Raw genomic sequence first — 15,370 nt, forward strand, 5'->3', positions numbered from 1 at the left:
GGGTGGCAAGCACTGTCACTGTTCTCTCCATATTCAGTAACAAAATGATTAACTGGCTACTGAATGGAAAAGCTTAAGTTGGAATGAAATCAAGGTGTGCGTCCTCAGTGTTGGTGGAAAGCCAGTGTGTCCAGACCTTCAGAGAACACGTGGTCCCCAGTTTAAGGACGACAGATCCACACCCCCAGAAGCAGCGTTAGGACGAGTCACAGCTCGGTGGAGCTCCCTCACTAAGGAACAGCGGCTGTGCTGCTGTTTGGACCCAGCACCACCCCCTCCCAGAGGCGACTCCCTGACCCCACAACCCAACTCGAGGACTTACTTCCCCTTAAAAGCCTGTGTCACAGAGAAGCCTGCCTGAGGCATCCGTGACTTTCATTAGCTTTTCGTGACTTGGAGTCCTGCTTAGACACAGTCCCTCTATGTGGGGCTCATGTCACTATTCCAAGGATGTCTCCCCAAGCACCTCAATTTAAGTAGCAATTCCATCAGATGTCACACGGACCTCCTGAGCTTGGTCTCTTCACAGAGATTCTGTTTCTCTTCCATTTTATGCAGGGATTTCCTGGACACACAGAAACAGGTGAGGGATTCCATTTTTGAGATATATTCCAACTGCCCCTTCCAACCCAAGCCAGGATTTCTTTCCAACCTCCCTCTACCTCCACGTTTCAAAAGCCCATTGGAAAGCAGCATGGGGTCTGTTCTGTATTGAACTAAAAGGCACCAGTTAGGAAACTTTCCAAGCATGCGGGGGGGGGGGGGGGGGGGGGGGGGGGGGGGGGGGGGGGGTCTGTAAGCCAAGGGAGGCAAGCAGCCAGTGCCCACCTGTGGGAAAGTCCCCAGGTGATCAACATCTTGGTCTCCTGTCTTCTTAAAGGGCCTTGCATACAATCTGGCTGGTCCAGGCTATGGTGTTGCTGGGCAGATGAGCCCAGGGGGCTGTGGTTCTCAAATGTGGTCCCTGGACCAGCAGCATTGGCATGACCTGAGAACCTGTCAGAAATGCAAATTCTCACCTCCAATGGAGACCTACAAAATCAGAAACTCTGAAGTGGAGCCTGGCAATCTATTTTCACAAGCCATCAGGTGATTCTGATGACACTTCCCTGCAAGGCCCACATCGCCACCTCAACCAAAGACACATACGACAGGAAGCCCTGCATCACTTGGAGACAACCTGAGATGCTAACATTTTGGGTTTTTTTGTTTTTTGTTTTGCTAACATTTTTGGTTTTTTTGTGTTTTGTTTTGTTTTGCTCACTAACATTTTGGGGGTTTTGTTTTTTTTTTTTTTTGGTTTTGTTTTGTTTTGTTTTTTGCTCACTAACATTTTGGGGTTTTTTGTTTTTTTTGTTTTGTTTTGTTTTGCTCACTAACATTTTGGTTTTGTTTTTTGTTTTGTTTTTGCTCACTAACATTTTGGGGTTTTTTGTTTTGTTTTGTTTTTTGCTAACATTTTGGTTTTTTTGTTTTGTTTTTTTGCTCACTAACATTTTCGGTTTTTTATTTTGTTTTTTTGTTTTGTTTTGCTAACATTTTGGGGGTTTGGGAGTTTTTGTTGTTTGTTTTGTTTTTGCTAACATTTTGTGCGTGATGGACCGAGAACCAGTGTCGGGCACTTGTGCCACCTCCAGCTGTGAGAGAAGAAAACCAGACCAACCCAGGAGCCGTCAGCCCAGAAGCTCCTCAGTGAGGGAGCACGTGTGTGCGCGCCACACTCCTTCCCTCCACACCCCCACCCCTGCATTTCCCAACATCCTCTCGAAGAAAAGGGATTAAGGAGAAAAAAATAATTGGTGCAATTGCTTCTCTCACACGTGAGACAGACCTGAAAAGTACATGTTTTATTGCTGTGAATTGGAAAATTAATACCCGAATGCTAGACATTTGGTAACCAAATGGTTACATTTATTGTGGTTATTTAGGAATGAGATTCCCACTGAACAGCACTGATTTACTTTCATCTCCTCCACGTATGTATCATGACATGTAGTTTTCCAAAGGAGGAACAGCGAGTCCCAGGAGACCACATGTATATTCATAACTTTGTAACAGAATAATACAGAAAGTCCTCAGCTTGGACACGAACTTTCTAAAAATTACATACAGACACCCCTAAAAGGCCTTAACTACATCAGATCTGGACTTTCACAGGTCAGCTGCAAAACGGACATGGCCGACAGCAGGTGGTTTCCAGCGGCTCGTCATAAAATGGATGGAGGGGGCGGGTCAAAGACCAGACATTAATACGTTATGGTAAGATGCAAATCTCGGGAGCACCCAGAGCGACAAACGGGCAGCCTCCACTCACTCACTGGATTCTTACAAACACCTGGGAAAACACGTTGGAAACGAAGGGGGAAACCCACGACAGCTGTACTTCCCGAAGCCACGGACAAGAACACAGTCTTCTAGAGGCAAAACCGGCTCAAAGTCAACTTCCTCCCACCAAACTCTGAAGAGAGTTGATGAGCACCACAGGCCCTGCTCAGCCCCCCCGAACAATCTCGGGGAATCCACACACCCAGCACGCGGCGGGCCCCAGCCCAGCCGCCCTCTTGCTGAATCCAACCTCTCCCGCTCAGCTCTGCCCCCAACATCGCCTGCTCCCCTCCATCAGAGCCGCCCTCGCCCTGGCCACCTGCTCAGGGGCCGGCCACCGGGTGCGTGCTCTGCTGGCTCGCCTGGGACGGTCACCGCATGCCTGCCACCTGGGGATGGGGAGTGACCGTGCCCCCACCCTCCCAGCACACCGCCAGAGCCCTCTGGTCCTCCGAGGCACATCTCTCGCCCCTGCAGCGTACTGGCCGTGCCCTTCCCCCGCCAGTCACCAGGCTCTCTCCTGACCTGATCTAACCACCTGCTGCCAGCCTCCTGAGCCTCGCTGCTGCTGCTGCTGCGGCCGCCAGGAAGCTCACCACTCCTACACCTCAGCTCCCATCTCTCTTGGGTGACTCCCAAATTTATCTTACAGCCCAGCGTCCTGTCTGAGCCCTGACTCCTCACACTCACCACAGCATCCCTTCCAGACCTGATACCGAGCCTCAGGCAGCCCCCGGGCCCCCTCTCGCACTGGGACACCCCATCTACCCTGTGTGTGGCCAGCACCCCGGGAGCGGTCTCCCCAACCCCATCCCAGACCCAGTTCCCAGCAGCTCTCAGCCGGGCGAGGCTGAGAGCTTAATAACCACCTCCCCAGGCCACATCCAGTCTGTTTCCACACTGTGCCTGGAATATTGTTTTCCAAATCCGCACCCAACCAAGAGTTCCCTTGAAAACATCACAAACTTTCCCTGTTCCCCTCTCTAATTAACAGTGCACTGGTCCATCAACACGCAACTCAAGTAGCGCTTCCAGAAGAAGAGCCTTCCCCAAGACGTGACCTGACCCACCTGCCAAGTGGAAACCAGGTCCCTCTGCTAAAACCCGTTCCTCACCCCCAGAGCACATGTCTCAATCTGTAAAACAAATTCATACGACATCTTTAATGCTCTCCCCACGGGACAGTATGCGAGTGTATTTTGGCTAATCATTAAATCTCCAGAGCCCAGCATAATCTGTGTAATAGATACCCAGTAAGGATCTGATGAGAAAACAAACACGTGAATAAATGAGGTCTGGCAGCGAATCCCTTCCCCCACCCACATAAAATGTAAGTTCACTATTTACACCGTTATACATTGAAATTCCATACATGTTTTCTGGGTTCACAATTAGGTTCAAAAGTAAGGGACTGCTGGTAAAATGAACTAAAGCTCCAGTACGCACAACAAAATCTTAATCACCCGCAGAGTGAACACTGCCACAATCTTAATCACCCGCAAAGTGAATACTGCCGCGTAAGACTTACTGGGACGTAACAGACGTGCTATGCGCATATTTGAAGTGTACAATTTGACAAGTTTTGACACGTGTACCCTTGTGAAACAATCACCAGAATCAAGACGAACGCCCCCTCACCCCCAAAAGTCTCCTTGTGCCCCATGAAGCATCCCTAAGCCAGCACTGATGTGCCTTCTGTCACTGTAGACCACGCCGCATTTTCTAGAATTTTATGTTCGCAAAGTACCATGTGTACTTTGGCTTCTTTCCTCAGCATAATTTTCATTCCTGTCACAGAGTAGTCACTTTTATTGCTTAGTATTCCGTGGATATACCACACTTTATCCATTCACCAGTTGAAAGACATCTGGGTTGTGTTCAGTTTGTGGCTACCGAATATAAAGTTGCAAAGAATGAATGAATGAATGAATGAATGAATGAATGAATGAAGTTGCTATGAACACATGTGCACAAGACACGCTAAGGGCATACTTCCATTTCCGAGTCAACACTTAGAAATGGGATGGCTCAGCCAGTTCGTGGATGTTCACTAGTTCAAGAAACTGACAAGCTGCTCAGTCACATCGTTTTCGGTTCCCACCAGCAGTGGATGGGGGCTCTGGCCCCTCCACATCCTCATCCACATGCGGTACAACCAGGCTTAAATTCTGACCATTCTAACACGTGCACAGCGGCACCTCGCGGTGGCTTGTTTGCATGTCCCTCCTGCCAAGTGCATCCAGCGTCTCTCCTGTGCCTGTCACTCACACACCTTCTTCCGTGAAGCGTCTGCTCAAGCCGTTTGTCCATTTTTCAGGTTGGACTCTTTGTGACCTTATTATTGAGTGTTGAGAGTTCTTTATGTATTCTGGACAGAAGTCCTGAATTCTTTGGTAAAGTTCGCCCATGAGGCCTGGAATTTTCTTTATGAGAAGCTTTTTTTTTTTTTTTTTTTTTTTTTTTTTAATGTTTGCTTACTTTTGAGACAGAGAGAGACAGAGCACGAGCGGGGGACGGGCAGAGAGAGAGGGAGACACAGAATCCGAAGCAGGCTCCAGGCTTTGAGCTGTCAGCACAGCTGACACAGGGCTCGAACTCATGAACCACGAGATCATGACCCGAGCTGAAGTCGGATGCTTAAATGACTGAGCACCCCATGTGCCCCCTCTATGAGAAGCTTTTTAACTAGTTTGAATTCTATACATATAGGGCTGGGAAGGTCCTCCATGAAAATTATGCATTTCATCTAGAGTGTAGAATATACTAGCATAAAAACGTTCATACTATCCCATTATGGTCATTTTAGTGTCTGTGGAACCCGTAGTGATTCCTCATATTGGCCATTTTCCTGGCCAGTTTAAGAGGCTTACCAATCTCATTGATTTTCCCAAAGAACCAGATTTTGGTTTTGTTGATTTTCTCTAGTAAATTTGTTTTCTGTCACTGATTCCCATTAAGTTCTTTATTTTCTTTCACCTACTACTTACTTAGAGTTGCATTTGCCGTTATCTTTCTTTTTTAAATTTCTTTTAATTTCATTTCAGTCCAAGTTAGTTAATATCTAGTGTAATAATGACTTCAGGAGAATTTAGTGATTCACCACTTACATGTAACATCCAGTGCTCTTATTTTTCTAGCTTCCTAGGAAGACATTTCATTACAGACAACAGAAGAATTATGGGTAGGGTGAGTAGCTCGCTCCCGTATTATTATTTTAACAATTCATAAACAGATAATCAAGACTCACACCCACTGAAGTAGTTACTATTGTCATTTGAAGAATCAACCTTGGATCGCCAACATGGCAGCTATTTTAGATCGTCAACGTGGCAGCTATTCTGGCTCCGTCTGAGTAACTGCTCTGTCAGAGGCATGATATGTGAACCCTGACTCTTCTCCATCTGTCATCAGTCAATAAAGTGTGGAAGACACTCAACTCCAGTCTCTTGTCACTTAAAAGCATGGCTTCTGCAGTACTTTCTGGAAGTTTACACTCCATCGCAAATCTGTCCAGAATTTGACCACATCCTATTTATAGTGCTTGTTTTCAACAGAAACAAAAATGCATTAACAAACAGGAAGACTCTGACCAGAAAATGTCATGCTTCCACGAGAAGAAATCTCCTTACCAGCACCAGTGTTTATGATTCCCTGAACAAGGCAATTTCTGCAGCACCACAGAGATTACAATGAGGCGACTCAAGAAATAAAGGCCTGGAATAAAACTCTCTATGTCCTGAGAGTCTCTTACTCCTCCTGGAGCACCAGCAGAGGCGATGAGGACCAGGAATACTTCTCTGAACCTAATTCTCTGTCAAAAGCACTGTAACATTCCTCCTTAACGTGAAGAACAAAGTCATCATCTTTTGGCATGCGTTCAGAAAGCAACAGGCTTTTTCAGAAAACCAGTGTTCCTGACAAAAGACTTCTGAATGAATTTGCTAACTGCAGATGGGTACTAAAACATCTCTTATAAACAAAGTACTTTATGGACAGGAAATAGGTTGGGCACACATCTTCTTGGCACAGGAACTTAGTAGTGAGTCACTCAGAATTGAGGGAGAAAGGCCATCACAGGCCTGAGTATTTACAAATAATCCAGAACTAGACTGTTTTAAATAAGGTGTTGCTAACAAAAATCATCCTGCCACAACAAGACTGCATTGTAAGAAACTACACAAAGCCAAAGCAAACTTGGAACTGTGGATTCCCATCTTAAGCTAAAGCAATTTAATATAAACTGGAGAGGTTTAAGTTGCTACCCTTTTTTTGGTCCTTCTTTGAAGACTATTGGGTGGCTCAGTCGGTTAAACGTCCGACTTTGGCTCAGGTCATGATCTCGCGGTCCGTGGGTTCGAGCCCCACGTCGGGCTCTGTGCTGACGGCTCAGAGCCTGGAGCCTGTTTCAGATTCTGTGTCTCCCTCTTTCTCTGACCCTCCCCTGTCCATGCTCTCTCTCTGTCTCAAAAATAAATAAATGTTAAAAATAATTTAAAAAAAAAAGAATATTATTGGGGCACCTGGGTGGCTCAGTGGTTTGAGCATCTGACTCTTGATTTCGGCTCAGGTCATGATCCCAGGGTCATGGTATGGAGCCCCACATCAGGCTCCACACCCAGCATGGAGCCTGCTTGAGATTCTCTCTCTCCCAGTGCCCCTCTCCCCAATCATGCTCACTCTCTCGAAAATAAAATTTTTAAAAAGGGGTATTATTGGGGCGCCTGGGTGGCTCAGTCAGTTAAGCATCCGACTTCGGCCCAGGTCATGATCTCACAGTCCGTGAGTTCGAGCCCCGTGTCAGGCTCTGTGCTGACAGCTCAGAGCCTGGAGCCTGCTTCTGATTCTGTGTCTCCCTCTCTCTCTGACCCTCCCCTGCTCACACTGTCTCTCTCTCTCAAAAATAAACATTAAAAAAGGGGGGGGGGTATTATGGACCCTTTGTAAAAAGCTGCTCCAAGTGTAATAAAAGGTAAAATTACGTACAAAATAATAGCTGCATTCCCTAGCCTTGTACCTGCCATCTACTGCCACAGTGAGGCTGCATTAACAAACAGCCAGGGAACCTCAGTGGCGGGCAGAAGGAAGCATCTACTTTGGTCCGTGGGCTACGGGTCAGCTGGGCGGTCCTTCGGGTCACGACTGGGCTTGCTCACGCAGCAGTGGTCATCTGTGTTGGGCGGCAGCACTGCTGATCTGCGCGCGGCTCTCTCCGGTGTGAGCAGGCAGGAGGGGAGTCCAGGAGGCCTCAGCAGGGACAGTCAAGCTCTCTGCCACGTGCTCTCCAATCCCTCAGCATCCAGGGCCTGGGCCTGTCCTCAGAGTAGATGCAGGTCTGAGAGAGTGCAGAAACACGCAAAACCTCTTGAAGCCTCAGCCAGTACTAACACCTGTCACTTCCGCCACATCCCATTGGCCAACGCGAGTCGAGGCCAGCCTCAGACTCAAGAAGTGAGAAAACAGGCTCCCTCTTTGAAGGCAGGTCTAAGGGGAGTGAAGAGCTGGGGCCACTTCTGTAATCTACCACAACCCGTCTCTAATTTGCCTTGTACCCTAGGAGGCTGACCTCTGAGGACGCTGACCTCTGTGGAGGCTGACTTCGATGCATCATTGCCTCAGAGCCCCTGCCCAGCACAGTCTTAAGACACCATTCATGTACACTATGAGTGACCTTCCCTAGACTGTGCAGTGCACAACCTTACACAACCTTATGCAGCTATCTTCAGTTAACCCATCTGTAAAATGATGAGTTTGGGTTGGATAACCTCTTGAGAATTCCTTCACACTGAGAATTCACAAATGCGCTACACTTAAGACCCCATGGTTTCCCTTATGACCTGCCTAAAAAGGTGATATGGAACAGGTGCATGTGTGTGCATGTGTTTCTGTATGATGTGGACAGTAGCACACACATAGTAGGAACCCAAAACTACAGTGGTTTAAATAATTGTGACATATGTGTTTGAAACGTACTTCCACACATCCCATTTAAACATCCCCACCTTGCTCCTTGGCCCTTAGACTACAGCAGACACAGCACTGTCTACAAAAATAGGGCTGAGAACGACCAGTCTGGTTCATAGAACTTTTAAAATTCAGAGCTAAAGTTAGAAATGTGAAAACATCAGGAAATGCATTCTCCTAACCTAACTGGGTAGAACTGATGCAGGAAAAGGTCAGATGTCACACCCAGGGCCCAGGGCCAGCCCCAACACCCTCCCTCTGCGGACGCCCTTCCCATGCATGAAACTCTACAAATGTGAAACCCGAGCCCGCCGGCTCAGCCCTCCAGCAGCTGTGTGTGCTCTGCAGCTGCTGGGGGCCTGGCGCTGAGCAGAGGGTCCTGGAAGCCAAACTCAGTGGTCCCGCCGACCCAGACAGTGGTGGTCTGCCAGGGTGGGAAGGGAGGGGCCACCAGCCCCCTGGAGTTGCAAGACTCCAGCTGGTTGTGAGAATAAGGAAGTATTCCTGGATTGGCGTTGGCCTTGAGGTTCAAATCCTGGCTTGGAGTTTTCCCAGCAGAGAAAGTTTCCAGGGTCAGTCCGTAAAATAATAACAACTTCTGTGTCCCGAGGACCCTACTCTGTGCCCGACAACACAAGAAACCCCTCAGGGCTACCCATTTACCCTCTTAGCGACCCTTCTGCCCCAAGAGGCCATTCCCTCCAGGGGGCGGGAGGAATCATTAATCTCATTTTTTAGGAAGAAACTGAGACTCAGAGAAGTTGGAGAAGTTGCCACACGTCACACAGCAACTGGGTGACTCTGGAGCATATATGGGGACCGCCCCTTCTTAGGGTGGCTATGGGAGGGAACCAGTGGGTCTTGGGGACAACCGGTTGCCCCAGCTGGTGGCACCGCCCATGACAGAGTTGGGTGCCCGAGGATGGTGGGCTTCTGCCACCTTCTACCGACAATGACAAACACGTGGGCAGCTCCAGTTCAAGACCAGAGCAAAACCTCTCGAGAACTATTAGACACGTGCACGTGTATGTACGTACACAGACAGCACACTGTTCTACATCTTAGCACAGATGGACACCAGTAAGCGCAGAGTCAGGAAGGCCCTCGAGTCCCCCGGAGGACGATCCGATGCCAGAGCAACAGTATGCCAGACTCCTCAGGGGTGTCCTCCAGGAGAGAGGAGGGAAAAGGGGCAGAGGAGCATCCCGACCAGGGTCACAGCCCGAGCACAACACTCTCTAGAGCTACCTGTCCTGCTTCCAGCTATTTCTGAGCCCCCAGATAACCAGGCAGGCATGTGGCTCACATCCTAACGGCCCCCCTTCCCTCTTAGGACCCCTGGTGAATGGCAGTCTGTGCCCACGATGTAACCCTGGAGTCTGTCCTGTCACTGTGGTCACTCACATTGTCAGTGTAGTGTCCTGAGCTGGTCTGTAACTCCTGAAGGCAGGGACTGCCTACGTCCTCCTGATCTAGCACACGTGAGCAGGCCCAGCCCGGACGGCAGGCACACCTGGGCTCTTCTGCCCCCGGGGCTCTAACTGGGTGACGTGGGCACGGCATGAGGCACTGCTGGGCCTCAGTGTTCTCACCTGGGAGATGGGGGCGACGGTGCTCGGCACGCTGCCTGCAACCTGGGGCACGCGCTATTTCTGTAAAAGACACGGACACAGGAGGGCAGTGCTTAAGGGAACCGGGAAAGGAAGCCACCGCGGGCATTGCTTCTATTAATAGAATGAGGTCTTGGGACAGCACCACCGCCAGACTCTGCTGGAGGACAAGGGGCAGCTGCCCGTGGGGAAGGCCCTCTTGCCCCCCCACACACGCACCCCCACGTCACACCTGCCGGAGCAAGCACACCACGCACGGCGCCAGCACACTCGCTAAAGCGAGCCACTCTGGGCATCCCCCATCTAAACTGCCGGGAGGCTGCCTGACTGCGAATCAGCCAGCAAATGCAGTGGGCTTCCCCCTCCTTGGGGCCTGAAACCCCCAACATGAATCCCCCTCGTGCAGGGCTGAGACAGGACTTCAAAATCATATGCTTCAAAAGCAGATGTTTGTCATTACATTTTAACTCCTCTGAAAGCTTCGTTTCATTACAAGGAATTTGCTCAGTTTGCAAAGTTTAAAGAAGTCTCCCGAAACACACAGTCGGGATGTAACGTGCCCTGAGACTTCTCTCAGAATGCTTTCCCACGAGACCGCCAAGTATGTACCAACAGCTGCGGGGCATGGGCCTCCGAGTCTTGACCCGGTGTGAGCGAGACCCTCGCCATCACACCACACTGCCATCGCTGACCTCATCCTCAGCGCGAGCTGCTCACGGTGGGCCCTCAGAGCTGCTGTCCAGGGGCCACTGACACCTCACTTCTCTCCCGCAACCGGCCCCAGAAATCCTAGGACTGACCAGAAACGCAAGCCACAAATCAACCAGGAAAAAGCAACTTTTTCCTCCTATGTTATATCCAAACTCGCTGATTGCCCGCAAGCCTGCAGAGGACCAGCTAAGGGCTGCCCGAGGATAGTCTGAGGAAACACAAACCATGTTCTAATCCACGTGTGAGGAAAATCATCAGAGGCTGGCCTGCTCAGACGCTGGTTGCCTGGAACCCCTTAATTCCTGTTCCTTTTCCTCCATAGCTGACTTTATTTCCTCACACTGCTCCTGTTTTGACAGTTTTCTCCTGCACTAAAACCTCTAAGAACAGTTACTCTTTTTATCTCCCGTAGCACCTGGCATCCTCCCAGCAGGTATGTACTCAATAAGTTGACTGGATTCAAATTCATTATGTAACCCGTTATGTGTTGGGTTGTGTTCCCCAAAATGTGTATGTCCAAGCCCTGACCCCCAGAACCACAGGACGTGACCTTATTCGGAAACAGGGTTGCTGCAGATGTAATTGGTTAAGTTGAGGTCATACAGGGGTCGGGTGGCCCTAATCCAGGGACGGTGTCCTCATAAAAGGGGAGGTCTGGGCACAGCCGAGACTGGGGGAACTTCATGGGGACTCTGGGCATGTGCGGGTCCCCCTTCCCCAGCACCTTCAGAGTGAGCACGGCCCAGCCCGTACCCCAGTCCCAGGCCTGCACCCCAATCCCCGGCCCATACCCCTATCCCAGGCCTGCACCTCCAGGCCTGGGAGAGAACGTCTTCAGTGCAGCCAGCCAGGGGTGGGGCTCTGTCACCGCCCCAGGACACAGGAACCCAGCCCAGCAGCTTAACCCCATCTCAACTCACATGCACGCCCAGGACATCCAGCAAGGCCAGAAGAGTAGCAGGACTTTCTCAACTGTGATCCACAAATGTGGATCGATGGGAGCGTCCCCAGGGAAGCACTTTACCGATTCCAGTGTGTTCTGTTCTCCTGGCTTGGGGAAGACAGAACCAGGCTCCAGGAGATTCTCACGCTGGATCCAGCAGCTCCGTGGGCCGCACCAACAAGGAAAACTGAAGCAGCATTTCATGACCCCTGCCACTTCTGTGTGCTCATTAAAGGTGCTCCTCCTTCTAGAACATCTGAATCTTCATTTCACCCCTGTGACTAAACAGTCCAGACGTGCTTCAAGTGTGAGTTCACGAGCTCAGGGTGGCAGGGGCCCCTGGATTCGGGGCCTCTGCCCGCTCCCATGCCAGGAAGGGTGAGCAGGCCAGCAAAACACCAGGGCCATTGCTGGAGAAAATCAAAGCGGAAGTGCCTCACACACGAAGGTCCAGGAAACCGCGTAATCCCCACTCTGTCTCCCCGACAGCAGGCGATAATGAAAAGTGTCTCTTTTCTGAGCTGCTCACGGAGGTGTATGATCCCCGCCCCCACCCCCGCCTTGCGAAGGGCAGCCTGCATCCAGGGGAACCTGGGCAAAAACGTCTACAGTCTGAGAGTCCCCGTGGTTCTCCGCCCTTTCACTGGCTCCAACTAGAACAAATAACAGAATACAAGGAACACACCGGCACGTGTCTTCTCGACCAAAGGCATGTGGGAAACCCGAGCCACCTCTGCGCTTTCCCCAGCCTAACGGTCCATTTTGAGTCGTGGATCTGCACACGTGGCATGCTGCTTCCAGCACCCTACCCAGCTGCCAGCGTGTTCAGGTGGCCAACTAGGGTAAAGTTAAATCTCTTTGGGTTCCACATGAACGTTCGGTGAAGTTTCCAAACGCTCCTGTGTAAAAGAAACCTGTCCCCAGACCGACGTCCGCAGGGCCAAGTGAGAGCTGTCGCACACGTCTGCCTTGTGGCTCGCACTATGCGGTGTGGGAGCCCAAATCAATGCCTCTGCTAAAGAGACAGGAAAGCTCGGGAAACGCGGAAACCTGTGGTTTTTAGAGGCAGAGACTGGCTAATATTTTACTCCAAAAACCTACCTTTGAACCACACAGAACCGGTAGTGCTGTCTCTAATTTGTGCCACTTGCATTCTGGCAGTGTCAGCAGAAAACCAACCAGTTGGGGCCACAGGGGGGTCGGTGGTAGGGAAGGACAGTGGCAGCAGAGTACATTTCTGGGGGACCCTGGTTGCAGAACATGTTGGGCTTCAGTCCAGCTCCCACAAGCTAAACATTTCCTCTCTTTGTTTTAGGGATGGAAGGAGTGCTACAGTTTGGAAAGAAAACCTTTGGAGAATGTAAAAGAAAATGATTATTCAAGTCTGCCAATCACATGAATGCAGCTAATATGCCAAATAGCACGCTTCGATAGTGACATGATTTTATCCAGACAGCGCAGGGAGTTTCCTAAAACTTCACTCTTAGTCACGGAACAACGTTTTATAGAAGCCTGTGTTGGTGAACTTAGCATGCATTTGCACTGCTTTCCAACATCTGACTTTTATTACCATAGGTCCTCGTATCCAGATGACAACAAACTGTTCCGAGGGCCTTGAAAGTTAGATTCTGCTCCTTAATCCTGCCTTAAACCATAATTTTATTGTGACACAGGTTGGTTTACAAGCAACGTTTTTATTTCCTGGCCAGGCAGACAGCCCTTCAGCCTCATCCAGATTCTGTTTTCATACATACGTTCTAAGTAAGAAAAAATACCTAAAACTAGCAGGCATGCAAATTCATATGAAACAAAACCTTTTCTGACCTTTAAAATGCAGCACCAAAACATGCACAAACTTGTAAGATTAAACGTTTTACTTTTTCAAGTGACCTAATTAACATTTGATTAGCAAATCGTCACTGTACATTAGGGCTAAAACAACCCCGTTTAAAAAATTAAACAGTTTTTTCCTAACTACGGTGTGCTTCAGCTTCTACACTTAACACCTTTTAAGTAACTGTTTGAGCTTAAGATTCTACGCTGACAAGAAAGAAAGAAAGAAAGAAAGAAAGAAAGAAAGAAAGAAAGAAAAAAGGATAAAATTGCAGTGTTTTTGAAACACAGGGTCACATCGTTTTTAAAAGCACTTCTACCCCCGGCCCCGGCTTTGTCAGCCTGTGTGGGAGGAAAGCAAACTTTAATCACTGGCAGAGATGCGGGTCAGGGTTCACACCCCCGCCCCGGGGAAACCACCGGCCACCAACACAGAAGCTAGTAGGGTCTGTGGGCCCGGCGATTGTGCTCAGAATCAGGCACGGACCCGAAAATGAAATCGAGAATTTTAAGCCAGCCTCGGAGAGTGCCTTGGCTTCGTGGGGTCGGCCATCCTCGGGGCTTGGAGACACGAGGAATTCTCTGGCGGGGAGGGCAGTCGGTCATCTTACAGCCCGGCCATCGGCTATCGATCAATGCCTTTGAAAAACGCCCAACAATTGGTCGACTAAGCAGAGGTGAAACTCTCCTACGATACCACCAACAAAAACTGTTCAAACAAAGCCTCGAGGAGGCTGTGCGCGGCGCTGGAGCGCGGCTCTCCGCTCGGGTCACCGACAGGGGCGACTCCACCTTGGGGCGGAGCGGAGCCGCCGCTCCCCTTCCCTGCGGCCTCCCCGGGGCCGGTCCCCTCGGACACGGCCGGGCCACCCCCACACCCCCACCCCGGGCCCCGCCGCAGCGCACACAATGGCGCCCCCAGCTCCCGCCGCCCGGGCCTCGCGCCGCCTGCGCGCCCCCCGCGCGGGCCGCGTTCCCGGGTCCGCGCACAAAGGAGGCGCGTGGGCTCCTCCGCGCCCCGCGCGGCCGCCAGGTGCCGGCGCCTGCGACCCCCCGCCCGCACGTCTCCGCGCATCCCGGGCCGCGGCGGGAACGAGGCGGGGCGCCCGCCGCCCGGGCCTGTGCGCCGTGGGGGCGCGGGCCGGGGCGGCACTTACTTTCTCGATGGTCCCGGGGAGCAGGCGCTCCAGCAGCCTGCAGAGGACCACCCCATCCTTCAGAGACGCCTGCAGGAAGCCCTCCGGGTCCGAGATGGTTTTCTTGGGCGACTCCAGCACCCCCAAGGTGATGAGCCACGTAACGGTCTGCTCGGCGGAATTCATAGCGGCGGCGCGCCCGGCCTCCCCGCGCCGCGAGCCCGTCTGGGCGCCGTTCACCTCGGAGCGGCCGCGGCCCGGCCGGCTGCGCCCCCCGCCCCCTCCGGCTCGCCCATGGAGAGGCCGGCCCCGCGATTGGCTCGGGCGGCGCCGCGGTCCGGCCGGCTCGCGCTCCCTCGCGTGCGTCCTGGCCGACTGTCAAGTGCCTTTTCATTAGATGCACATGAACCTGCGGCGGCCGCCCGGCGCCGCCCCCGCCGCCGCCTCCCGGCTCCCAGCCGCCGCCGCCGATGACATCACCGCGAGGAGAAGAAAAGACGCGGCGCTAGAGCAGCCCCGCGCCGGCCGGCCGCACACGCACCCCGCGCTCGGGCCCGCCGTGCGCCCCGCCGCGCGCCCCCGCCCCGGCCCGGCCGTGCGCGCCCACCTGCGCCGCCGTGACCTCCGGAGGCGCCGGCCGCCTTAACCGTTTGCGCCCCGCGGGCCCCCGCGCACGCCCCGCGGACGCCGGAGCGCGCGGCGCTGCCCTCGCGCCGGCCCCTCCTCAGAGGGCTAGGAGCTCGTCATTGATTTTCTGAATTCACCAGCGTTGCAACTATTAAGTGCTTCCCAGAATGCTCTTTTGATTTTTGCCAGTTTTATTTCGGGCGGGGGTGGGGGGTGGGGGGTGC

General features: G+C 51.8%; 1 protein-coding gene across 9 annotated transcripts in view; it reads right to left on the reverse strand.

The window, feature by feature from the left end:
- ARHGEF7 (Rho guanine nucleotide exchange factor 7) overlaps nucleotides 1–15,053 on the reverse strand; it is a 135,099-nt gene extending 120,046 nt beyond the window's left edge. For 3 of the 9 annotated variants that reach the window (XR_008416812.1, XM_019443886.2, XM_019443877.2), the window contains exon 1: nucleotides 14,541–14,819. Coding sequence is in view for 6 of the 9 variants with exons in the window: in XM_019443886.2 (XP_019299431.1) it covers nucleotides 14,541–14,705 (165 nt within the window). In the remaining 3 variants the exon portion in view is untranslated. Of the gene's footprint in view, nucleotides 1–14,540 lie in introns of all 9 variants that reach the window. The other 6 variants (XR_008425057.1, XR_008416721.1, XM_019443876.2 and 3 more) reach the window with 6 other exon arrangements.
- Nucleotides 15,054–15,370: the final 317 nt, after the last annotated feature.

This window comes from Panthera pardus, unplaced genomic scaffold, assembly GCF_024362965.1.
Source record: "Panthera pardus isolate Hobbes unplaced genomic scaffold, ASM2436296v1 HiC_scaffold_1, whole genome shotgun sequence".
Lineage (NCBI taxonomy): Eukaryota > Metazoa > Chordata > Mammalia > Carnivora > Felidae > Panthera > Panthera pardus.